General features: G+C 44.5%; 2 protein-coding genes across 2 annotated transcripts in view; one reads left to right on the forward strand and one right to left on the reverse strand.

Moving 5' to 3' along the window:
* Positions 1 to 1,361: 1,361 nt before the first annotated feature.
* On the reverse strand, positions 1,362 to 2,452 carry rprma (reprimo, TP53 dependent G2 arrest mediator candidate a). Its single transcript, XM_014164208.2, has one exon. The coding sequence runs from the start codon at positions 2,220 to 2,222 to the stop codon at positions 1,911 to 1,913; it is 312 nt and encodes a 103-aa protein (XP_014019683.2). The 5' UTR covers positions 2,223 to 2,452; the 3' UTR covers positions 1,362 to 1,910.
* A 3,243-nt stretch (positions 2,453 to 5,695) lies between these two features.
* The window catches only part of LOC106581824 (polypeptide N-acetylgalactosaminyltransferase 13), a 79,093-nt gene continuing 58,344 nt past the window's right edge, over positions 5,696 to 26,444 (forward strand). The window contains 2 exon segments of the mRNA XM_014164205.2: positions 5,696 to 6,175; positions 15,765 to 16,023. Coding sequence (XP_014019680.1) covers positions 15,882 to 16,023 — 142 coding nt within the window. The 5' untranslated portion in view covers positions 5,696 to 6,175; positions 15,765 to 15,881.

A 26,444-nucleotide genomic window follows, 5' to 3' on the forward strand; every position in this document is an offset into this window, starting at 1 on the left:
TGGCCGGAGACGCACCCCGTTAGGCTATGCTGCCGTCCATCAATCATAACACATCATAATGGGCCATGTCAAATGCAATTCAGTTAACTCTGATGGGTCGCCAGATTGATTTGTCCTCAACCACCAGGCAGGCAGGAAGCATGATTTTGGAGGAAGTAAAACGACTGTAGTCGCTTTTTAGTTTTAACTCTGTCCATGGAGCACAGGGACACAGGTGGCCTATCAGAATGCAGCAGATTGTGCTGTGGCTTCATCCTCCTTGGTCTGGGTTGACAAGACAAATCATTTTGTGGAGGTGCTGTTTGGTTCCCCCTGGGGAGCTGGGGGTGGTGCTGATGCCCAGATGAGGTGAGCCAGGAGCAGAACAACAGATGCTTTCACTGAGGGGAGAGAAGCCGCACAATGGTCTATACAAGAACAACTTTATAATGCAGACAGAAAATGAGAAAATGTCAGTCACTGCAGTGCAATAAATAATAGTGTGCGTAAAAGGACACGTATTTTAAACCATCTAAACCACACAAAAAAAGGTATGTTTATATAATGAATGTAAATAATGTGCATATATGCCTATGTCTAAGACAGTAAGACTGTAATAAAAAAAAACATCAGTCCATCACTTCAGAGGGAATGAATTGACCAAAGCATGATAGGTCCTAGCGGATTAACGCCATACATTTGTCAGCTGATCATGTTTATGGTCCCCAGTCAAATCGTGGTCTAAATTCTAATTTTGGGCATAATGCATATCCTACACCCTATGAATAGTCGGGTTGTTTTTTAACCTAGCATTTAGAGTGTATATATTTCCTGAGCATCTGATATGGAACAAACACAGTCAGGCAGGTTTCCATTAAAACCCAGAATGATCAATGGGACCAGGACGTCACACATCAATTGTGGAAAAACCAACCCTTATCATCACATTGGTTTCAGTGGTCCACCATTAGGCTGCAAGACAACAAGGTGCAAATGTCACACATTCTCTTTCAATATGCCCTGTCAAATGAATGCCATTTGCACACTTTGAATAGAATATATAAATTTGTTTAGTTTCGCGATATGAGAATCATAAATAATACAAGTTTTATATATTGGTGTTGAAGAATTGTTATATTTTGAAAGGCTTTGTAATAAGAATGACCTCAATACAATAACATTTAGCAGATGCTTTTATCCAACTTAGCCATGCATGCATACATTTTACGAATAGGTGGTCCCGGGAACCGAACCCACTACCTTGGCATTACAAGCACCGCGCTCTACCAACTAGGCCTACTGTAGCTATGATTTTCTCAAATTAACACTGAGAACAGATTGATGGAAATGCTGAATCAATCAAAAGGAAAAAAACTGGAACATAATTAGGGGATTAATTTATTCCAATAAACAAAGCTAGTGTTGTTGCTGTATCGTTATGTCTCCAACGTTCATGCATTTAACCACTCATTATCTACAAATGTTCAATAGGAAACGCGTTAGGCACATTGATTAAATCATTATCCTGTCTTGCATGTATGCAAAAAAAACATACAATATGCATTTTTCAAACATTCATTCATCCCCATTGCTTTAGCAATATGAGACGGTATTTGAAGTAAAAAATAAAAAACGATTGTCACTTTGACAAAAAGGCTATAACAATTAGAGAGCGTCTAGATATTAAATGACATGAGTGTTTGTCAAAAAGTGAGAGCTAATTTCGGGCTAATTATTGGAGATGTGCGTGTCTACAGTGTCTAAGTATAGGCCTGTTCTGTCCTACATTTTCGCCAACTGTCGAGAACAGAACAATAGAAACGGGTTCTTATGTGGATACTTGACCATTCATGTATCTCTGTCTCTGTCTCTGCTGTTGGTGAAAAGTGGATTCATTGACAAAGTCTCCCAAAGAGCCCTTTAGGCGGCTACTAATATGCACCAACAATGACTGCTTCTACCTCTTTGGATGGTCTTCTGTCCGTCACCAAAAAGTTGATCATTCCCTCTGACTTGATGAGAAGATTGCAGCCCAAAAAGAATATACCGAAAACCACCGTGAGCGATAACACGCACATAACTGCTATCTGGACAACTCTCATGAGAAAGAGACTTCTCTCATCCGGAGTCGCCGCCACGAAGCCATTATCAGTCACCACTGATGAAAAGTTACAGCAAAATATATCTTCAGTCTTATTGAAAAGTCCTGCACTGTCCGTTTGATTGAAAGCGGTAGAATTCATCTCCACTTTTCAATTTTCAGTTGGCACAACAAAAAAGAGCCAAAAGAGCACTTGATAAAAAATTCCAGAGAAATTCCCCACAACTGCAGAAAAAGATGCTTTATTGAGTAAACACCTTTAAATCAGGTAGGACTATATTTGTTCTGGTGTCTATCAGTCTGCTTTGGCGTCGCATTACTAGACGTTTCCAAGTTCCCTCTTCACAGCCTCAGTGCATTTATGATGTTACTTACAGCAACCCGTGGTTATTATACCTGGTTGGGTGAAACCATTTCAGAAAGCACAGGAGACTGCTGTTTTCCAAGAGCATACAGCAATAGCGCCGCCATGAGCATGTACCGTGCGTAATTGTATGGCTGAAAACCATTTATTTAAAAAAAAATTAACTAGGCAAGTCTGTTAAGAACAAATTCTTATTTACTATGACGGCCTGTTCCGGCCAAACCCGGACGACGCTGGGCCAACTGTGTGCCGCCCAATCACGGCTGGATATGATACAGTCTGGATTCGAACCAGAGTCTGTAGTGACTCCACTGAGATGCAGTGCCTTAGGCCACTGCTCCACTCGGGAGCCCATGAGTCTGCCCATTCCATCCATTCCATTAATGGGAAAAAGACATGCAATTTGGTGAAAACGTGAAACTTTGGATTACATTTCCAATAGCGCTATGATTTTGTATAATGTACTTGAGCAAATATTTATTGTAGCCTACCATCACAGTCTTTACCACTGTCGAACACGCATTCTTAAACTCTAATTTCAGATGTGGGCAGATGTGGGCAGATGTGCTTGATCTAGCTCGCACGACGGGTCGGGTAGTCAGGGTTGTTGCTTTTATTTCGGAATCATTCCATTGGTCCTAATGGACGTGAAGGCCAAACTCTGTCGTCCCTGCACTTCTGGCAAGCTAAATCAAGTGCACGTTAAAATCAATACTTTTATTGACATCTAGTGGATGTCATGTAGGATATCTAACATTAATTCATTCATTCATTTAATGTATAAATGTCAATTATTTATACATCATTTAAGGATTACATGCATGCATTTTCGTTTTCCAATTACATCCAAACGCATCAATTCAAATCAAATCAAATTAATCAAGTGCTATTTGTCACATGCGCCGAATACAACAGGTGTAGAGGGGTATAGACCTTACAGTGAAATTCTTACTTACAAGCCCTTAACCAACAATGCAGTTTTTAAGAAAAATAAGTGTTAAGAAATGACTTACTAAAATAAACTGAAGTAAAAAATTAATAAAAAATGAATAATAATAATAAAAAAAGAAGCAAATAGAAAAATAACAAATAATTAAAGAGCAACAATAAAATAACAGTAAAGAGGACATATACAGTGGGCACTGTCACAGAGTCAATGTGCGGGGGCACAGACCAGTCGAGGCAATTGAGGCAACACGTACATGTAGGTAAGGTTACTATGCATAGATAATAAACAGAGTAGAAGCAGTGTAAAAATGGGGGGGGGGGGGGGGGGCAGATAGTCCGGGCAGCCACCTGACCAGCTGTTCAGGAGTCCTGTGGGGGGCAGAAGCTGTTAAGAAGCCTTTTGGACCTAGACTTGGCACTCCGGTACCACTTGCCATGCGGTAGCAGAGAGAACAGTCTATGACTAGGGTGGCTGGAGTCTTTGGCAATTTTTAGGGCCTTCCTCTGACATCGCCTGGTATAGAGGTCCTGGATGGCAGGAAGCTTGGCCCCAGTGATGTACTGGGCCGTACCACTACCATCCCATGCCAAATCTTTTCAGTCTGCTGAGGGGGAATAGGCTTTGTCTTGCCCAATTCACGACTGTCTTGGTGTGTTTGGACCATGATAGTTCGCTGGTGATGTGGACACCAAGGAACTTGAAGCTCACAACCTGCTCCACTACAGCCCCGTCGCTGAGAATGGGGGCGCGCTCTGCCCTCCTTTTCCTGTAGTCCACGATCATCTCATTTGTCTTGATCACGTTGAGGGAGAGGTTGTTATCCTGGCACCACACTGCCAGATCTCTGACCTCCTCCCTATAGGCTGTCTCATTGTTGTTGGTGATCAGGCCTACCACTGTTGTGTCATCTGCAAACTTAATGATGGTGTTGGAGTCGTGCGTGGCCATGCAGGCATGGGTGAACAGGGAGTACAGGAGGGGACTGAGCACGCACCCCTGAGGGGCCCCCATGTTGAGGAACAGCGTGGCGGATGTGTTGTTACCTACACTTATCACCTGGGGGCGGTCCGTCAGGAAGTCCAGGATCCAGTTGCTGAGGGAGGTGTTTAGTCCCAGGGTCCTTAGCTTAGTGATGAGCTTTGAGGGCACTATGGTGTTGAACGCTGAGCTGTAGTCAATGAATAGAATTCTCAAGTAGGTGTTCCTTTTGTCCAGGTGGGAAAGTGCAGTGTGGAGTGCAATAGAGATTGCGTCATCTGTGAATCTGTTGGGGTGGTATGCAAATTGGAGGAGGTCTAGGGTTTCTGGGATAATGGTGTTGACCAGCCTTTCAAAGCACTTCATGGCTACAGACGTGAGTGCTACGGGTCAGCAGCCATTTAGGCAGGTTACCTTGGTTTTCTTGGGCAAAGGGACAATTCTTGTCTGAACTATGCATATCTTTTAAATTATTATTATGCCCAATGTTTGGACAGAACTATAGCTCTAAGACCTAGCCTACTGTACATTTGCTGTATTGATATGAATGCCTGACTTTTAAAATACTTATAAATGTAATGAGTTTCAGAAGCTGAAAGATGACTGAATGTTCCGTTATTGGGATAATAGACACTTGAACAATATTAGGCATATTTTAGAGTACACCTCTGGCCATCCCTGGTTCGCAACTACCGGTAAATTATCAGCAGATGGCAGTGTTTTATACTATTTGATGTAGAAAAGTGCCACCGGTGTTTGACAACAGAGCTGTGCCAAGAAAGTCTAGGTTGCAAAGCTGGCATACTCAACACATTATCTGTGTATCAAATCAGTTTTGTTGTGATCATAATCAAGGCCAGAATGAGAACTTCTTAATTATTCTGCGTAATATTGGTTTGTAATGTACAAAATGTGTTATATTTATCTAGGTTTAACTGGCATATAATTATTATTATTATTATTATTCATATAGGCTAAATTGATCCATTACTCAGGAAGCACCAAACTACAGTCACACAATTTCAACCAACGAGTTCTAACTATTTATTCATGATTTACACAGCCTACATTTTTACAAATAATTAACTGTGTATAAACTACAGTACTTACATTCTCATATAACCAACGTATCATTCATATTAAACTCAACATTAGGAAGGTGTATGTACAGTATTTGAGTATTGTGCGTAGGCTATTTCCCATGTGATGGACACGGAGAGAAATACATTTACCAGACGCCCTTGGTGCTATGAGCATGGCTTTATGATCGACAAGACTTACAGCCAACCACGGATGAGAAAATTTACATTTGCCAGTGCTGCTTTCATGTTAGATTGTACCAGAACGTATCGCTTGATCGTCTGCGGTTACCCGGCTATATATGATTCTTTCGGAGAATAGGTGGATCCAAATACATCATTTGCGCTGCATATCAAATAGAATGAAAGGGAACTCGTTTACAATGTATCGGTACGGGTCGGGTCGTGACTACTGCAGTGCATTCTGAAGAGGGACAAGGAGTAACGTTAATAGGTATCAAGCAATAACGGTTGCCAACCAGCAACATCATAGGGACGTGAAATTATGCTCTTCATTCATATCTTGGTTTCCTGTCTGCGGGACCTTTGGATTGATTCTTTGATTTAAATAGAATAATATCGAGGTAGCCTAATAGGCCTACCATTTCAAGCAATCAAAAATGATTTGTGAATTAGACTATTAGTGTTGTTAACCCAATGCAACATGTTGTTGGCAGTAGAGACTTCATCGTTGCATTTATTGATTCACAGAATACGTATTTTCTGTAAGTATTGAAGTTTTGTTATTTTGACTGTAGCCTACAAAATTACATTTTATGAATGACGTGTTTTCATCTTTCAGCATTCAGACAATGTCATAAGGCGGCTACAGAAGAAATGCTCGTTTGGAATATAGCCCAGTGTTCCATTTATATATTAAGTCTAGACTGTCAATTAGATATTACAAGACATGTGGGTATTCTTGTTTGATTGAATACTAATACATATTGCAATATTTGTTGTAACAGAAAGCAGGGCAAAGTTGTAGCCTGGATATAGGCTACACCTTTACTTCTGCAGCTTTTTGAAGTCAATAGCTTACTCATCCATCATAATGACTGGATTATCGTGGAGGTCAGATATCATGGATACAATGTAGTCATACAACATGGTAGTAATTTACCTTTAGAGATATAGGTGTGACTTAGGGTTGGGGTCAATTCGAAGTCAGGCAATTCAAGAAGTGATTTGAATTTTACATCCGAAAATGGAAAAATCTTGAACATACAGCGCTTCTCTTTTTGAGCTTATTGAACAGTAATTGAAAGTAGATGGCCTTCAATTATTTCATTGGAATTTCAGTTTACTTCCTGAATAGACTGCCTTGTATTAAAATTGAACCAAACCCTTCAGTGAGGCATTGGTAACAGTAAATGAGTTGCAGGGCTGGCGCCAGAACGAATCAGTTGGATGGACATTTGATTTCTATAGGCAGACATGTATTTTTCAAGTGACCTCTTATGTATGGGTCTTGCACATTTTTTTTATGGGTGTTATAGTAAAGACTCAAAGCGGCTCTTGAGTTTCAAGTTTGGGGAAGCTTACAATTTATCCTACCATTTATACTTATCTGCATGCAAGTTATGATTATATTCATATGCGCATTTTTGTGGAACAGTTTCATTTCATTAATAACGTTTTCCTTTCTCAAAATCATTGTCACGTGGTTGATCATAAAAATATGAATTCAAATTCTACAAATCTGAAGGTTAAAATTCCACTAATGCAAGAGCACCAGCCTCTACCATATTGATACACCCTGGTCCATTGGCGACAAAATAAATGAGCGCATGGAACTCAGAGATAGCCTATAGCCCAGGCCAATACAGCAGTAGGCCTATACCTTACATAGTCGACTAAGTAAAATACATAGGCCTAAAGCAGACAAATAAAAACAGTAGAAAATATCCTGATGAAAATTAAGGTTCTTTCAATCGCATTAATCTCTCTACATCCGCCTGTCTGCCTCCCTTTCTGCCTGTTTTCTTGAGCTAGCGCTATGTGAAGTGCTACATTGTATCAACCAGCCAATTTTTGTCCCTCAGAGTTTTCCCGAGCCAGTGAGCTCGGGACAGACAGCTGTTTTTTATTTTATTTTTTATGACGTTCCACTGAATATAAAGAGACTTCATTGACTTACTGTGTGAGTTGAAGAAAACATCCATGAGAAGCAAAGCTTATTAGTTATGGACGTGGTGAGTTAATTAAGGCAATCAGAAACCAAATCAAAACTCGTAAATGATGGTTATGAAATAAACCAAAACTTGTGTCTCACAAGTGTAGCAGGTTGCGAACCCTTCAAACAACATTTCCACTCCGAGAATGAGAATGGTAACATTAAATGATTGTCATTAATACATGTATTAACATAAATTAGTGGAACCAAATGATGGAGTTGAATGGTACATTTAGTAAGCCTACTGGTGACATATGTAATGGGGAATTGATCAAAAATAAACAATCAAGGGGCAAACAATTCACACAATGAATGCTCAAGAATTGGTGGGAGACAGCTGAGCCAATTCTTGAGAGCTGAGTGCATGCAATCTGGAGAGAGACAGGCCATGTCTTCTTTACATACCCCTCCCCTTCTTGTCTCAACATTTTAAATTAAACTCAAGACACATTGTCTTCTCACATTAGAGATGCTTTTCACTGACAGCAGCAACTCAGTAATCAGCTAGCCATATTGCCACGCACACTGCCCAAATTGCAGGCTTCCCAAATAGGTATAGACCTATGCACTTGTGGTTTGAAACAATAGATAGCAAAAAAAAACGTTTGTATTTAAAAAAAAAATGTCTCTCCAATTTTGATCTTGCCTCAACTCTTGTAACTCCCCAATAGGTGAAGGTCAAGTCATGCGTTCTCTGAAACATGACCTGCCAAACCGCGCTTCTTAACACCCGCCAATCTGCACCAATCTGTCGGCGGAAGCACCATTCACCTGACGACTGAGGTCAGCCTGCAGGTCCCCAGCCCACCACAAGGAGTCGCTAGAGCGCAATGAGCCAAGTAAAGCCCACCCGGCAAAACCCTCCCCTTACCCAGACGATGCTGGGCGGATCATGCACCTCCCTATGAGACTCCTGATCACTGGTTGGTTGTGATACAGCCCAGGATTGAACCCTGGTCTGTAGTGACGCCTTAGACCGCTGCGCCACTCGGGAGGCCCCACAGCTATATAAGAAGCTAATGATCCTCCATGGCTAAGTCATGCTCTCTGGTGAAGTATTTTTAATGATTTTATTTAGACAGGAGTAATTATATAATTTTGCCTGAACCCAGAGATCTGTAGGCCTATATAATGCCATTCCATTTTCTGTGTTCCGTCCATTATTATGAGCCATTCTCCCCTCAGCAGCCTCCACTGGTGTACATATATCTTATGCCCATAGAAACGCATTGGGCTCAGTCTGGACAGATTTTACGAAACAGCGCCCCTCTGTCTTATAGTATATTATGTAGCCCATGTATCTGATGCTGTCTGGCCAGAAAAAGTATGACATGCCATACTTTTTTTTGTCCAGACAGCATCAGATACATGGTCTACAAATACTGAGACAGAGGGGTGCTGTTTCGCTCGCTCCAATGCTTTCTGTCGGCGCCCGTCTCTGTCAAATAAATTATCAATATTTCCGTATTTTATTTGGGCAGGCAGGGAGGTACAGTAGGGTGGGCCAGGCCTCCTAATGCCCACCCATAACGCCGGCCCTAAGGAGTAGTAGCCTACAGTGGGTTGGTTCTAAAATAGGTCAACAAGTTACGTCTCACTTAGCCTATTTGTTATGGACAAGGTGTCTTTAGATCAGTTCAGATGTATAAAACAACAGATGAGAATCAATATGTTCCCTCTAGCCTCTATCTGTTAGTTGCTGAGTGAAAGGAGTGTGTCCTTGGCTTTCCACCATATCACACCCTGTGGGTTGTCTCTCACTTTATAATGGTCTTAATCAATAGAGTGATACTATATTTACGTTACACCAGGGTTGACCAACCCTCTTCCTAGAGATTTACCGTCCTGTAAGTTTTAAGTTCAACTCTAATAAAGCATAGCCTTGTATGACCATGCTGATCTCGCGAGATTACATAAATGTCTTTCGCTACAATTTCAACTGTTTTACTGAGTTACAGTTCGTATAAGGAAATCAGTCAATTGATTATGGATTATCTTGGCAAAGAAGGAATGCTCACTTAACAGGGATGTAAACAAATTTATGCAATACATTTGAGAGAAATAAGCTTTTTGTGAGTATATACAATTTCGGGGATATTTTGTTTCAGCTCACGAAACATGGGACCAACACTTCACATGTTGCATTTATATTTTTGTTCAGTGTATATATACGCTCACCAGATCAGGATGCAGATGTGCGATAGAACAGCAAAATATACTGCAATTATTTTTTATCACGCTGCTCACCTCCGTTTAGTCAACAAAACAAAAACAATTACAAATGCACCTGGGGCGACCAGTGGCGCTGTTTCACCTTTTGCCGATCTCAGCTTTAACTAGCTGAATCAGGTATGTTGGGTTAGGGTTTGACTGAACCTACAGGACAGTAGATCTCCAGGATGAGGTTTTGGCAGCCCTGCATACACTAAAGAAGTGTTTCCAATAGATATGACACTAAAGTTTTCCCTCATGTACTTTAGTAGCACAGCACACCTCTTCCCTTTGTTATTTAAGCTATCACAGCAACCCATTGGATTGGAGTGATGGACAGATTTAAGAGTATCAGCCCTATAGTTCATCCTGATAATAATTTCCTGTATCCTGAAGGCCCAACGCTGGATGATTTGTGCTGATTTCTCATATTCTGAAAATTGAGAAAGATTGGGCTCAAAGTGCTCTCTGTCATAATTGCTGACATCAGGTCAGCGAGAGAAGTTCAGTCGGCTTCTGGATTGTACTCAAGTACTTCAGATAACTGTGTTTGTGATCTAAGAATAAACCAGTCAGAAATGGTAGAGAACATTAGACATTAATTGACCCTTCGCTAAGCCCTGCCCCCTTGGTTACTGTTGCAACATCAGACAACATTTTCCCAGGAAGCCCAATTCCCCCTTCTAACCACTGGCGAAATCCCCTTACAATGATCCCAAACTGTGTTTTTAATACACAATGAAATTAAAAACAGACTACCCCTGGTATGTTGTGGTGGAGTGTCATTATAGTTGCTTCACAGGAACCTGGTAAAATTAAGGTTGCAGTGTGGCTAGCCACTGGATGGCTCTGAATGCACTGTCAGCATGCAGCCAAAGATACTAACCACTTTTGGAGCTAAGTAGTGCTCTTAAATCATATCCTGATGTCGACAGCAGATTAATGTTGTTTTCATAACATTCTAACATACATTTAGAAAAAACGAGTTATATTAACTGGCTAGCTAGCGTTAGCAATGTTGGGTGGTCAATAAGACTGAGAACTAGCTAGCTAACTAGCTGAGCTAGCAAACAGTGTAACAAAAGTATACTTTTGGATTCTAAAAATACTAAATCAACAGGCTCTGCATTTCAGGAATCACAGTAGCAAGTACCCCTGTTGCACTGTTCAATTATTTAGTCATTTAAACAACTTGTTTTTGGATGAAAACTCTTTGATTTTGTAATGCCTCAGTGGCTTTGATGTGATTCAAACGTAAACTTGTCTGAGGTTTTGGACTTGATGACAGTTGCTATCCATTCAAGATCTGTGATTGGTTGCCCAAAATTCTGGGGCAAGGCTTAGCGAAGGGTCAATTGCCATTGTTTGAGCACCCTTGCTTGATGAGTAGAAGCCTATGAATACTGTAACTGTCACAGAGCCTGAGGTGTCAACCGATGTAACACTTTTGGCCCCGTGGGTAAAGCACCAAAGCTCTGGTGAGGTCAACAATGTTTGATGTTGTTTAGACAAGTGTTTCAGCTGAATTGTGTGCTGTAATGAAGGGAGAGTCTCGCGGCGAAAGAAACGCACGCCTATTTAGGCGAGGTGCTGGCTAGCGGCGTAGAACACTTCAAAAATGAAAGGAGAGCCGCACACTCCTGTCATGAAGGAGAGACCTTGTTGCAGTGCACTGCTCAACAGACAGGAAATATTAATCTGTGCAGATGGTTGGACTAATGACCCAGACGCTTCAGAGGGGACCGCTAGCGTCGCCTCCAGCATAGTTGGTGGCACCAGACCCAAACATAACACTCAACAGTACCAAGCAGATGGTCGAGCAGAGACGCAGCAGACATGATCAGATTTTTTGTTAGCAGAAATTACCATCAAATTAAATATGGTGAAAGTAGTGTAAGTAAGGTTCCATGCCCAGTGTTACTAGGTGTTGGTGTCTTGGACATCAAGCAGAGTCATGGAGTTTTTGAAATACATGATTAGATTTAGATCTGAATACCTTATCACCCAAATCTATACATGGGTATACATTTGTATGGTTTGGGAAAGTCCTTTGCGACTGATGACAACATTGCACACAAGGGAGTCTTTCTTTTATTGGACTGTCATTCTCGAAACCATTTGTGGGTAGTGTCCAACCTTAGATAGGCTACACATCTGGTTAAGCTTTGTAGGCCTACTTATGACAGTTCAACCAAAAGTTACTTTGACATTTTCAGTAACATACTGTACTTTTGTTTTTGTTTACGGTAACTTACAGGTAACCTGCTGCCAGTAAGTTCCTGTAAAAACAACATTTACTTTTTTTAATAATGTAGATATGGACACCCTGGCTTGTTTTTGGATGAGGCAACATTTAGCCCAGGGCAGGCTAGTCATCTACTGTGATGGACATAGACAGAGAGCAGAGATGATGCTGGTAGTACAAAGACAACACTACACTGCCCTATGCTGCAGGAGAATGATACGGACATGAGATCAGTCAGATGTTGTGAGGAGGAGCCTAGAAGGGTGTTACAAGAATCACCCATTGGCACGGGGCCTTGGGCATATTGGAGAATGTGGGTAAACAAAAACGCAATGACACGCACGCACGCACAAACACACATGCAAAAACACACACACACACAGAGGGGGTTTTTGTTTACATGTATTCTTTTTGTGTGGTTAGATGATCGAGTTTATAGAAACTTAATGCATCACAGAACAGTCCAATACTAGATTTGTGTGGAAAATATCTAAAATATTTGATAGTCTATTATGTCATTATGGCCTCCTTGCATCACCAAAATAAAAATGTAAGACTTCATAGATATTATTTCTTTACAATAATGCAAATGTTTGAGTCACACGAGCCTTACTGTACATCATTAAATTGGATTAGAGATTGACATTTTTAGAAGGAAAATATAGCATGCTTTATTTGAGTTGTGATCTAATCAATCACTATCTTGCCGGAGTTGTTGTCAGGTAGCTATGTAATGGTTCATATTATGAGTAATGTCTCCATTTTGTTGTCTTCTGACTGACAGCTGCTTTTATAGAACTGTCTTGTCTGGAAGCTCCTTTGTAATTTTACATGCACACGGTTTCATCCAGGCTGAATTGAATGCAGCTTGTTGCCTCTGACTATAAGCCCAGTCAGAGAAAGTCATATTCCAGAGGAAATGGGGTTTTTCATGTTGAATACTAGTGAGGCATTAATTTAATTCCATTGAGATTTCTGTTCCCCACAAACATTCTCATTGGACTGAAATCTATCTGCCTGGTCCAGGCAAAGCAGCCAATAACACCAGAGAGGATATGCAGACTCTCTGAGGGAGGAATTAGCTTGCTGCTTTCCTCTGAACTGGAAAAATACCAAGTCATCGTCAACAACTATGTTCCATACAAAATGTACAGGTAACTGCCCAAATAATGGAAACACTTGAGTAAATGAGGGATACAAAGTATACTGCTCAAAAAAATAAAGGGAACACTGAAACAACACATCCTAGATCTGAATGAAATAAATAATCTTATTAAATACTTTTTTCTTTACATAGTTGAATGTGCTGACAACAAAATCACACAAAAATAATCAATGAAAATCCAATTTATCAACCCATGGAGGTCTGGATTTGGAGTCACATTCAAAATTAAAGTGGAAAACCACACTACAGGCTGATCCAACTTTGATGTAATGTCCTTAAAACAAGTCAAAATGAGGCTCAGTAGTGTGTGTGGCCTCCACGTGCCTGTATGACCTCCCTACAATGCCTGTGCATGCTCCTGATGAGGTGGCGGATGGTCTCCTGAGGGATCTCCTCCCAGACCTGGACTAAAGCATCCGCCAACTCCTGGACAGTCTGTGGTGCAACGTGGCGTTGGTGGATGGAGCGAAACATGATGTCCCAGATGTGCTCAATTGGATTCAGGTCTGGGGAACGGGCGGGCCAGTCCATAGCATCAATGCCTTCCTCTTGCAGGAACTGCTGACACACTCCAGCCACATGAGGTCTAGCATTGTCTTGCATTAGGAGGAACCCAGGGCCAACCGCACCAGCATATGGTCTCACAAGGGATCTGAGGATCTCATCTCGGTACCTAATGGCAGTCAGGCTACCTCTGGCGAGCACATGGAGGGCTGTGCGGCCCCCCAAAGAAATGCCACCCCACACCATGACTGACCCACCACCAAACCGGTCATGCTGGAGGATGTTGCAGGCAGCAGAACGTTCTCCACGGCGTCTCCAGACTCTGTCACGTCGGTCATGTGCTCAGTGTGAACCTGCTTTCATCTGTGAAGAGCACAGGGCGCCAGTGGCGAATTTGCCAATCTTGGTGTTCTCTGGCAAATGCCAAACGTCCTGCACGGTGTTGGACTGTAAGCACAACCGCCACCTGTGGACGTCGGGCCCTCATACCACCCTCATGGAGTCTGTTTCTGACCGTTTGAGCAGACACATGCACATTTGTGGCCTGCTGGAGGTCATTTTGCAGGGCTCTGGCAGTGCTCCTCCTGCTCCTCCTTGCACAAAGGCGGAGGTAGCGGTCCTGCTGCTGGGTTGTTGCCCTCCTACGGCCTCCTCCACGTCTCCTGATGTACTGGCCTGTCTCCTGGTAGCGCCTCCATGCTCTGGACACTACACTGACAGACACAGCAAACCTTCTTGCCACAGCTCGCATTGATGTGCCATCCTGGATGAGCTGCACTACCTGAGCCACTTGTGTGGGTTGTGGACTCCGTCTCATGTCACCACTAGAGTGAAAGCACCGCCAGTATTCAAAAGTGACCAAAACATCAGCCAGGAAGCATAGGAACTGAGAAGTGGTCTGTGGTCCCCACCTGCAGAACCACTCCTTTATTGGGGGTGTCTTGCTAATTGCCTATAATTTCCACCTGTTGTCTATTCCATTTGCACAACAGCATGTGAAATGTATTGTCAATCAGTGTTGCTTCCTAAGTGGACAGTTTGATTTCACAGAAGTGTGATTGACTTGGAGTTACATTGTGTTGTTTAAGTGTTCCCTTTATTTTTTTGAGCAGTGTATATTGAAAGCAGTTGCTTCCTGTCACGTGTGCTCCCTCTCCCTCCTCTAGGTCACCAGGCTGCTCATTATGGCGCACACCTGTCACCATCGTTACACGCACCTGCGCATCATCAGACTCACCTGGACCCCATCACCTCCTTGATTACCTGCCCTATATATGTCACTCCCTTTGGTTCCTTTCCCAGGCTTTATTGTTTCTATTTCCTGTCTGTGTTTCTTGTTTTGTTCATTTGTTTATTAAATTATGCACTCCCTGAACTTGCTACCCAGCGCACTCGTTACACTTCCACACAGGTGTGGCTCCTGAGGCTTAGGGTCATGTATAAAAATGCTGTACAGGCCATTATTTGGGCTACCATGGCTATGCCCCCATAGGATAACAATGCCCCCATCCCCAGGGCACGAGTGGTCACTGAATGGTTTGATGAGCAAACCATGTAAACCATATGCCCTGGCTGTCTCAGTCACCAGATCTCAGCCCAACTGAACACTTATGGGAGATTCTGGAGCAGTGCCTGAGACAGCGTTTTCTACCACCATCAACAAAACACCAAACGATGGAATTTCTCTGGAAGAATGGTGCCACATCCCTCCAATAGAGTTCCAGCCACTTGTAGAATCTATGCCAAGGTGCACCGAAGCTGTTCTTGCTCAACACCCTATTAAAACACTTTATGTTGGTGTTTCCTTTATTTTGGCAGTTACCTGTACATGTTCAAAGGAAGTAAGCGCTGGAAGCTGTATGGTGGAATCACTTAATTCAACAGTCTTGTTCTCTTCAGTGTCATTGTCCCAATGTTCAATCTTAACATTCCATAAGTGAAGTTTATTTTAGTACAGTTGTTAAAGTTCTCTATCTAACCATGTTTTTTGGTTTTGCTCTCATCTCTATGTAGCGGGATGATGGCCCTGTGTGCCCCACGCTCAATCTCCCCTCCGCTGGTTTGAGTTCCTGCTCTCTGTCAGGGGCCCGCCTGCTGATTCCTCCCCGACACCACGTCACGTAGAGGGCGATGCGGCGCTTTGTCTACTGTAAGGTGGTGCTGACCACTTCGCTGGTCTGGGTGCTGGTGGATGTCTTCCTGTTGCTCTACTTCAGTGAATGTAACAAATGTGACGACAGGAAGGATCGCTCAATGCTGCCTGCTCTGAGAGGTGAGCCCTGAATTGAATAAACTTTATTAATCCCACAGGGGGAAATTGGATTTGTCACCAGCAAGACACAACAACAACAATGCATACTTCAGACACGCACAGACAGAGCACTGATGGCTGGTGAAACAAGCACAACTCATAACTTCTATAGAAGCCAATGGATTCAATAGAATAGACTTTCCTCTGTAGATATGGGTTGGTGGCCCTGTGAAGCAGTCACCATGACAAATTTGCCAACTCCACACAGTATTCCAATACAAATTAACACTATTCTTGTGTTATTACATTGCTATTACTTTTGGGGAAAGTTTGGAGAACAAATACCACAGTAAACTTCAAAGAAAAGCAATGGAGTTACTTGTTGAATCTCAGACTGAGTGCTTAAGATACCTTTTTTCCCTTGTGAGTGAAAACCATGGTTAAGTCTCAAATCCCTGGTTCAGGGCCGTTTCTAGCATTTTTTGAGCTAATTTCCTGCAGTTCTACACATTTTGACATGGGATGGAGTGGAATTTTTTCAGTTCTAAAGTAAATGTTCTGCCATTCTACACATTTTGCCATGACTTATGCCATGTTCATATGATATCTGAGTGAGAGTAACTAACAAAATCTTTGGGGGCCCCCTGGAGGTCAAGGCCCTTGGGCAGGTGCCTTGCATGTAATTTGGGCCATGATTATTACAAGGTTTAGATAGCTGGGTAGACTAACTTATAAAATGTTAGCTGACATGGACTAATTGAGTGACTGTCAGTACCTGACATAACAAGAGGAAAACTGATGATGCACTACCAAATTTTGAAATTGCTCCTTGTGTATTCTACTATCCTAACTAACAGTAAGTTGAGGCCCTTACTTCCTGGTTGGGGTTCCCTAGTGGCAGCGGTGCCTTACGTGTATGTTTATGTCACTTGTGCCTAGAAACAGCACTGCCCTAGTTAATCAACCTTATCCACAGGAGTGTCCTTTCCTTCTTTGGCCCAGCATTTCCTTACATGCCCTTTCCAGTAAGCAATTTTACAAGTGGCCCACTAAGCTGCTTTCAAGGTTAGAATGGGGAGAGAAACTCCAGAAAGAAGCTATAAATCTATGTGGCCTTCTGGACTCCAGACTAATTTCCATCACAACAGTGCCTGACGTTACATACGATTTACTTATGCTCTTAGTTTAATTTAAATGGTGTTAGCCGATTTGATACATGTGCTCGGCATTGAGTTCTTTTCAGACTCTAAATATATCAGTGTAAGCTTTTGGGGGAATGGATGGCTTAGTCCTTTGGCAATCTGTCACCCATTCTCTGATTCACTGTTGCTTTAAGAATCTCCAATGAACATCGTCAAATTGATTTGGTTGGCTAATGGTCTTTGATCCTTTTATCACAATGTTAATTTTATTTAGCTTAGGCGTTTTTTGCCATTCTTAAAGGGATAGTTCACCAATATGTAATTTTGTAATTTGATTGAATCCCTTTAACCCAGTACACTTATGACTAGTAGATTGAAATACTACAGTTTGTGTAGTATTGTATATTTGTTATTCCCTCATTATGTTGAGATCACAACTTATTTATCTCATGATCACGGGATAACAAAAGTTGTTCAATTTCAGTCAGTCAACTTTAGTACAACATACTATGGGGAGTCGCACTCTCGCGACTTTGGTTGAAAGATCTACAATGATGCCTGACAAGGCCAATGAAATCCGCACCTCGCTGGAAGCCCCGCCTTCCAAAGTTGATAAGCGCGAGGCTCTGATTAATTCCTTCAATTATTCCGCTCTTCCCCTCAGTGTGAACAGGAATGATTCACGCTACTAAAACAAACAATTGGAAAACGAGACTGTCTTAGGTTGTGCCAACTAAACTGTCCCATAGTGGTAGAGCGTGCTCACCCTCTGGACGTTGTGCTAAAGGTTGTACTTGTTCTCATACATTTTCTAAATCACAAACAATTAGTTATTCTTCAATTTGCTGTTGCAATGAGTAAGATGTCTAAGAAAACGACCAAGACGACGATGTCTAAGCCGGGTTCGGGGTCGAGATCATGCCCCCAGTCATCGGTTGTCGTGGAAATTACCACTACGGACTCCAAGTCAAAGTTAAATGAACAGATCTTTATTATCACGGTCGGAGAGATTACAATAAACTTAATACTCAAAGTACAAGTCTGCCAGAAGCTTTGAAGGGATGCTCTCCCTTCAGCACTCTTTATACTCATGCACAAACTAGGCTTCTTTGCTCTCAGGGTGCAATAGGCTGATCATGACCTTGCACACGCAGTTTCTAGGCGTTGGGCCAAAGTAACAATGTGTTCCCTTCTTTCTTTCCTTCTATCAGTCCCCTGAGAGCAGTCACAGAACATCCTAACACAATAACAAGAAACAATACGGTATATGTAGTCATGCATTTGCAGAGACACAGAGGACACTAAAAATGTCTTTCCTTTCCCGGATGCCGGTAACTCAGCTGGGACCGATGTGCAGGAAGCGGAGATGGATTGGGTGGTCGGAGCAAATGCCTTGTCTGCCTGGGTGTGGGGTATGCGGTGGCTGCCTGGGTGTGGGCGTGGGGTATGCTGTGGCTGCCTGGGCGTGGGGTATGCGGTGGCTGCCTGGGCGTGGGGTATGCGGTGGCTGCCTGGGCGTGGGGTATGCGGTGGCTGCCTGGGCGTGGGGTATGCGGTGGCTGCCTGGGCGTGGGGTATGCGGTGGCTGCCTGGGCGTGGGGTATGCGGTGGCTGCCTGGGTGTGGGGTTTGCGGTGGCTGCGTGGGGTATGCGGTGGCTGCCTGGGCGTGGGGTATGCGGTGGCTGCCTGGCTCCTGTGCGCTCTGTCGCCAGTTACGGGAGGCTACTCGAGGTGCGCAGGGTTTGCGTGCACCTGGCTGGAGTAACCCCCGGAGCGAGGGGCCTTGGCACGGGTCTGAGTGACCAGTGCTCCCTTCCGCAAAAACAGTACTGTGACAACAGTGTCTCCACGTTTGTTAAACGGGGTACTACATCAGCCATTGCCAGAGCCCCCTGTGCCCATAAAGGAGGAGGGCTTCATGCAGGCTCTACAGTTACCCTTTTTCCAGTGTTCACAGGGTTCAAGGGGTATATCAATCTCCCCAGGGTGAGCGTAACAAGTTGGGTCACTGTCCACAAGGGCGTGCACCTCCCGCATAGGTGGCTCATTACTGGGATTCATTGCTGATTCCTGCCTGTACCTCACTAGTCCCTCCCTATGTGATACAGGTTATGGACGATTAGTTGTTGGAAGCGGAGTCGAGGGAACGAGCAGGGTTAGACATCACCACGCTATTATCCTACATGTAGTCTCTCTGGTTCATATGAGCACCCAAATGAGCTGTCTGCCAGCTCAATACTTTTCATTCCTAGGAATTAGATACAATTTCAAAGAGACGGGGTCCATTTTTCAGAGCTGTCTGTCCCATTCCCAGCTAGGTTACAAGGTGCTTTATCGCCAGTACCTATGACTGGTCGGCGGGGTAACCTCCATGTTAAAAATAAATTCCCTGGCTCGCAGTTGGCGTTCCAATTCATCCCAAAGGTGTTCGATGGGGTTGAGGTCAGGGCTCTGTGCAGGCCAGTCAAGTTCTTTCACACTGATCTCGACAAACCATTTCTGTATGGACCTCACTTTGTGCATGGGGGCCTTCCCCAAACTGTTACCACAAAGTTGGAAGCACAGAATCGTCTAGAATGTCATTGTACTTTACTGGAACTAAGGGGCCTAGCCCGAACCATGAAAAACAGCCCCAGACCATTATTCCTCCTCCACCAAACCTTACAGTTGGCATTATGAATTTGGGCAGGTAGCTTTCCCCTGGCATCCGCCAAACCCAGATTCGTCAGTCGGACTGTCAGATGGTGAAGCATAATTCATCACTCCAGAGCACACGTATCCACTGCTCCAGAGTCCAATGGCGATGAGCTTTACACCACTCCAGCCGACGCTTGGCATTGCCCATGGTGATCTTTGGCTTGTGTGCGGCTGCTCGGCCATGGAAACCCATTTCATGAAGCTCCCGATGAACAGTTATTGTGCTGATGTTACTTCCAGAGGCAGTTTGGAACTCAGTAGTGAGTGTTGCAACCGAGGACACTTGGCGGTCCCGTTCTGCGAGCTTCTGTGGCCTACCACTTTGCGCCTGAGCCGTTTTTGCTCCTAGATGCTTCCACTTCACAATAACAGCACTTACAGTTGACCAGGGCAGCTCTCGCATGGCAGACATTTTACAATCTGACAAGTTGGAATCCTATGACGGTGCCACATTGAAAGTGACTGAGCTTTTCAGTAAGGCCGTTTTACTGCCAATGTTTGTCTATGGTGATTGCATGGCTGTGTGCTCGATTTTATTCACCTGTCAGCAACGGGTGTGGCTGAAATACCCGAATCCACTAATTTGAAGGTGTGTCCACATACTTTTGTATGTATAGTGTATCTGCCGTCTCAAGAAGCAGGCAATCTGATTGGTCCCTATGTCAAAGATCCACGACTGCTGGTACAGTCGGTATTCCTTGTTACAAAAAGGGACAGGACTTTGCATCCCATTCTAGACCTATGTCCCCTCAGCAAGCACCTCAGAGTCTACAAACTCAGAATGCTCATGAGCTGCTGTTTATTACAGCAATTGGCTGGTGGAGGAGTCGTTGAGGGGGCAAGCAGTGTTACACACATCCATGCTACTGCCCCATATTCAGTCAAATATCAAATACAATTTTATTGGTCATATACACATGGTTAGCAGATGTTATTGTGACTGTAGCGAAATGCTTGTGCTTCTACTTCCAACAGTGCAGCAATATCTAACAAGTAATCTAACAATTCCACAACAACTACCTAATACACACACATTTAAGTAAAGGGATGGAATAAGAATATGTACATATAAATATATAGATGGGCTATGACCGACTGGCATAGACGAGATGCAATAGATGGTATAAAATACAGTATATACACGTCTGGGATGAGTAGTGCAAGATATGTAAACATCATTATTAAAGTGTCATTAATAAAGTGACTAGTGATCCATTTGTTAGAGTGGCCAATGATTTCAAGTCTGTATGTAGGCAGCAGCCTCACTGTGTTAGTGATAGCTGTTTAAGTCTGATGGCCTTGAGACTGAAAAATATCTTCTGTCTCTCGGTCCCAGCTTTGATGCACCTGTACTGACCTTCTGAATGGTAGTGGGGTGAACAGGCAGTGGCTTGGGTGGTTGTTGTCTTTGATTATCTTTTTGGCCTTCCTGTGACATCGGGTGCTGTAGGTGTCCTGGAGGGCAGGTAGTTTGCCCCCGTTGATGCGTTGTGCACACTGCACCACCATCTGGAGAGCCCTGCAGTTGTGGGCGGTGCAGTTGCCGTACCAGGCGGTGATACAGCCCGACAGGGTGCTCTCAATTGTGCATCTGTAGAAGTTTGTGAGGGTTTTAGGTGACAAGCCAAATTTCTTCACTACACTGTCTGTGTGGTTGGACCATTTCAGTTTGTCCGTGATGTGTACGTAGAGGAACTTGAAACTTTCCACCTTCTCCACTGCTGTCCCGTCGATGTGGATAGGGGGGTGCTCCCTCTGCTGTTTCCTGAAGTCCACGATAATCTCCTTTATATTGTTGACGTTGAGTGAGAGGTTGTTTTCCTGACACCACACTCCGAAATGCCCTCACCTCCTCCCTATAGGCTGTCTCGTCATTGTTGGTGATCAAGCCTACTACTTTTGTGTCGTCTGCAAACTTGATGATTGAGTTGGAGGCGTGCATGGCCACGAAGTCATGGGTGAACAGGGAGTACAGGAGGGGGCTGAGCACGCACCCTTGTGGGGCCCCAGTGTTGAGGATCAGCGAAGTGGAGAGGTTGTTTCCTACCTTCACCACCTGGGGGCGGCCCATCAGGAAGTCCATGACCCAATCGCACAGGGCGGTGTTGAGACCCAGGGCCTCAAGCTTAATGATGAGTTTGGAGGGTACTATGGTGTTGAATGTTAAGCTTTAGTCAATGAACAGCATTTTTACATAGGTATTCTTCCTGTCCAGATGGGATAGAGAGGTGTGCAGTGTGATGGCGATTGCATCGTCTGTGGACCTATTGGGGCGGTATGCAAATTGCAGTGGGTCTAGGGTGACACGTAAGGTGGTGATATGATCCTTGATTAGTCTCTCAAAGCACTTCATGATGACAGAAGTGAGTGCTACGGGGTGATAGTCATTCACTCCAGTTACCTTTGCCTTCTTGGGTACAGGAACAATGGTGGCCATCTTGAAGCATGTGGGGACAGCAGACTGGGATAGGGAGAGATTGAATATGTCCGTGAACACACCAGCCACCTCGTCTGCGCATGTTCTAAGGATGTGGCTAGGATGCTGTCTGGGCCGGCAGCCTTGCGAGGGTTAACACGTTTATATGTCTTACTCACGTCGGCGCCACGGAGAAGGAGAGGGGAGTCCTTGGTTGCGGGCCGCGTCGGTGGCACTGTATTATCCTCAAAGCGGCCAAAGAAGATGTTTAGTTTGTCTGGAAGCAAGATTTCGGTGTCCGTGATGTAGTCCGTGATTGCCTGTAGACCCTGCCACATACGTCTCGTGTCTGAGCCGTTGAATTGCAACTACACTTTGTCCCTATACTGACATTTCACTTGTTTGATTGTCTTGCGGAGGGAATAACTACACTGTTTGTATTCGGCCATATTCCCAGTCATCTTTCCATGGTTAAATGCGTTGGTTTGCAGTTTCAGTTTTGCGCAAATGCCACCATCTATCCACAGTTTCTGGTTATTTATTTAACCTTTATTTAACTAGGCAAGTCAGTTAAGAACAAATTCTTATTTACAATGACGGCCTACCCCGGCCAAACCCAGACAACGCTGAGACAATTGTGCGCCACCCTATGGGACTCCCAATCACAGCCAGATGTGATGCAGCCTGGATTCGAACCAGGGACTGCAGTGACGCCTCTTGCACTGAGATGCAGTGCCTTAGACTGCTGCTCCACTTGGGAACCCTAGGGTTGGTTTTAATAGTCACAGTGGGAACAACATCTCCTATGCACTTCCTTATAAACTCACTCACTGAATCAGTGTATAAATCTATATTATTCTCTGAGGTTAGCCGGACCATGTCCCAGTTCGCGTGATCAAAACAATCTTGAAGCATGGATTCCGATTGGTCAGACCAGCGTTGAACGGTCCTTGTCATGGGTACATCCTGTTTGAGTTTCTACCTATAGGAGGGGAGAAGCAAAATGGAGTCGTGGTCAGATTTGCCGAACGGAGGGTGACGGAGGGCCTTGTATGCATCTCGGAAGTTAGAGTAGCAATGATCCAGTGTTTTGCCAGCCCGGGTACTACAATCGATATACTGATAGAATTTAGGTAGCCTTGTTCTCAAATTTGCTTTGTTAAAATCCCCAGCTACAATAAAGGCAGCCTCCGGATATATGGTTTCCAGTTTGCATAGAGCGGTGGAGTTCCTTGAGGGCCGTCGTGGTGTCGGCTTGGGGGGGGGGGGATATACACCACAGTGACAATAACTGACGAGAATTCTCGTGGGAGATAATACGGACGACATTTGATTGTGAGGTATTCTAGGTCCGGTGAACAGGACTTGAGTTCCTGTATGTTGTTACAATTACACCATGAGTCGTTAATCATGAAAAATACACCCCCACCCTTCTTCTCTGAGAGATGTTTATTCCCATTGGTGCGACGCACAAAGAATCTCAGTGGCTGTACCAACTGCGACAGCATGTTCCCAGAGAGCCATGTTTCCGTGAAACAGAGTATGTTACAATCCCGGATGTCTGTCTGGAAAGCAACCCTAGCCCTAATTTCGTCTACCTTGTTATCTAGAGACTGGACATTAGCGAGTAAAATACTCGGAAGCGGTGGGTGGTGTACGCACCTCTGAAGTCTGACCAGAAGGCCGCTTCGTCTACCTCTCCTGTGGCGACATTGTTTTGGTTCAGCCTCTGGAAATAGTTTGAATGCATTGGGTGGTTCAAACAAAGGATCCACTTCGGGAAAGTCGTATTCCTGGTCGTAGTGCTGGTAAGTTGATGTCGCTCTGATATCCAATAGTTCTTCCTAGCTGTATGTAATAACACTTAAGATTTTCTGGGCTAACAATGTAAAAATTAATACATAAAAAAACTAAATACTGCATAGCTTCCTAAGGACTAGAAGCGAGGCGACCCTCTCTGTCGGTGCCATCTTGCTCCAGACTTCATAAGAAACAAGAAAAAGAGCTGTCTGACTCCATATCAGCGCATTCTGTTTCTGGGTCTCGAGCTAGACTCAAATCAACTCACTCGCATATCACACTTTTCTATCCCCACGGAGCGTGTCCGGGTTCCAGCTCTGCTTAGACAAAATTTGTCTGGGTCACAAAGTGCTTTTTTGCCAGTGCCTATGCCTACTGGGGATGATGGCTTCTGTGATGGAAGTTGTTCCTGTGGGGCTATTGTTGATACGGCCCTTCCAGCGCTGAGTGGTAGCTGCTTACCTGAACGCATCTCACAGCCTAAGCCGGTTGCTTCGGGTGTCCCTGTTAGGGCTACGGGCCATGGCCCAGTGTTGGGACCCTCTGCTATTGTCAGGGGGCACCCATGGAATGAGTTGTATCCCGCAAAGTGATCACGACAGCCGCATCCCCCCATGGGCGGGGTGCGCTGTACGAAGGCACCTCGATTTGGGGGTATGGACACTGGTGCGGCGCGCACTGAATGTCAATTACCAGGAGTATCTGGCGCTCAGGCGCTTCCCCCTGTTTTTGTTGGGCCCGCTTGTGCTGTTAATGTTAGTGAAATGTAGTAATTAATAAATTGGGTACATTTCTTTAAATTGACAATTCTGTGAACTGTCTTGTGCAAGTTTTAAATGAACACTTGTTAGCAAAAGTGTCAGTTAGGACAGCAGCATACCACCCTGCATCTCACTGCTGGCTTTCTTCTGAAGCTAAGCAGAGTTGGTACTGGTTGGTCCCGGGATGGGAGACCAGATGCTGCTGGAAGTACATTTACATTTAAGTCATTTAGCAGACGCTCTTATCCAGAGCGACTTACAAATTGGTGCATTCACCTTATAATATCCAGTGGAACAACCACTTTACAATAGTGCATCTAAATCTTTTAAGGGGGGGGTTAGAAGGATTACTTTATCCTATCCTAGGTATTCCTTAAAGAGGTGGGGTTTCAGGTGTCTCCGGAAGGTGGTGATTGACTCCGCTGTCCTGGCGTCGTGAGGGAGCTTGTTCCACCATTGGGGTGCCAGAGCAGCGAACAGTTTTGACTGGGCTGAGCGGGAACTGTGCTTCCTCAGAGGTAGGGAGGCGAGCAGGCCAGAGGTGGATGAACGCAGTGCCCTTGTTTGAGTGTAGGGCCTGATCAGAGGCTGAAGGTACGGAGGTGCCGTTCCCCTCACAGCTCCGTAGGCAAGCACCATGGTCTTGTAGCGGATGCGAGCTTCGACTGGAAGCCAGTGGAGAGAGCGGAGGAGCGGGGTGACGTGAGAGAACTTGGGAAGGTTGAACACCAGACGGGCTGCGGCGTTCTGGATGAGTTGGAGGGGTTTAATGGCACAGGCAGGGAGCCCAGCCAACAACGAGTTGCAGTAATCCAGACGGGAGATGACAAGTGCCTGGATTAGGACCTGCGCCGCTTCCTGTGTGAGGCAGGGTCGTACTCTGCGAATGTTGTAGAGCATGAACCTACAGGATCGGGTCACCGCCTTGATGTTAGTGGAGAACGACAGGGTGTTGTCCAGGGTCACGCCGAGGCTCTTAGCACTCTGGGAGGAGGACACAAGGGAGTTGTCAACCGTGATGGCGAGATCATGGAACGGGCAATCCTTCCCCGGGAGGAAGAGCAGCTCCGTCTTGCCGAGGTTCAGCTTGAGGTGGTGATCCGTCATCCACACTGATATGTCTGCCAGACATGCAGAGATGCGATTCGCCACCTGGTTGTCAGAAGGGGGAAAGGAGAAGATTAATTGTGTGTCATCTGCATAGCAATGATATGAGAGACCATGTGAGGATATGACAGAGCCAAGTGACTTGGTGTATAGCGAGAATAGGAGTGGGCCTAGAACAGAGCCCTGGGGGACACCAGTGGTGAGAGCACGTGGTGCGGAGACAGATTCTCGCCACGCCACCTGGTAGGAGCGACCTGTCAGGTAGGACGCAATCCAAGCGTGGGCCGCGCCGGAGATGCCCAGCTCGGAGAGGGTGGAGAGGAGGATCTGATGGTTCACGGTATCAAAGGCAGCAGATAGGTCTAGAAGGATGAGAGCAGAGGAGAGAGAGTTAGCTTTAGCAGTGCGGAGAGCCTCCGTGACACAGAGAAGAGCAGTCTCAGTTGAATGCCCAGTCTTGAAACCTGACTGATTAAGATCAAGAAGGTCATTCTGAGAGAGATAGCAATAGAGCTGGC

The sequence above is a fragment of the Salmo salar genome, chromosome ssa21 (genome assembly GCF_905237065.1).
Source record: "Salmo salar chromosome ssa21, Ssal_v3.1, whole genome shotgun sequence".
In the NCBI taxonomy this organism is placed as follows: domain Eukaryota; kingdom Metazoa; phylum Chordata; class Actinopteri; order Salmoniformes; family Salmonidae; genus Salmo; species Salmo salar.

Excerpts from the sequence above, each read along its gene's own strand:
- rprma (XM_014164208.2), bottom strand. The coding sequence starts at position 2,222 with ATGAATTCTACCGCTTTCAATCAAACGGACAGTGCAGGACTTTTCAAT.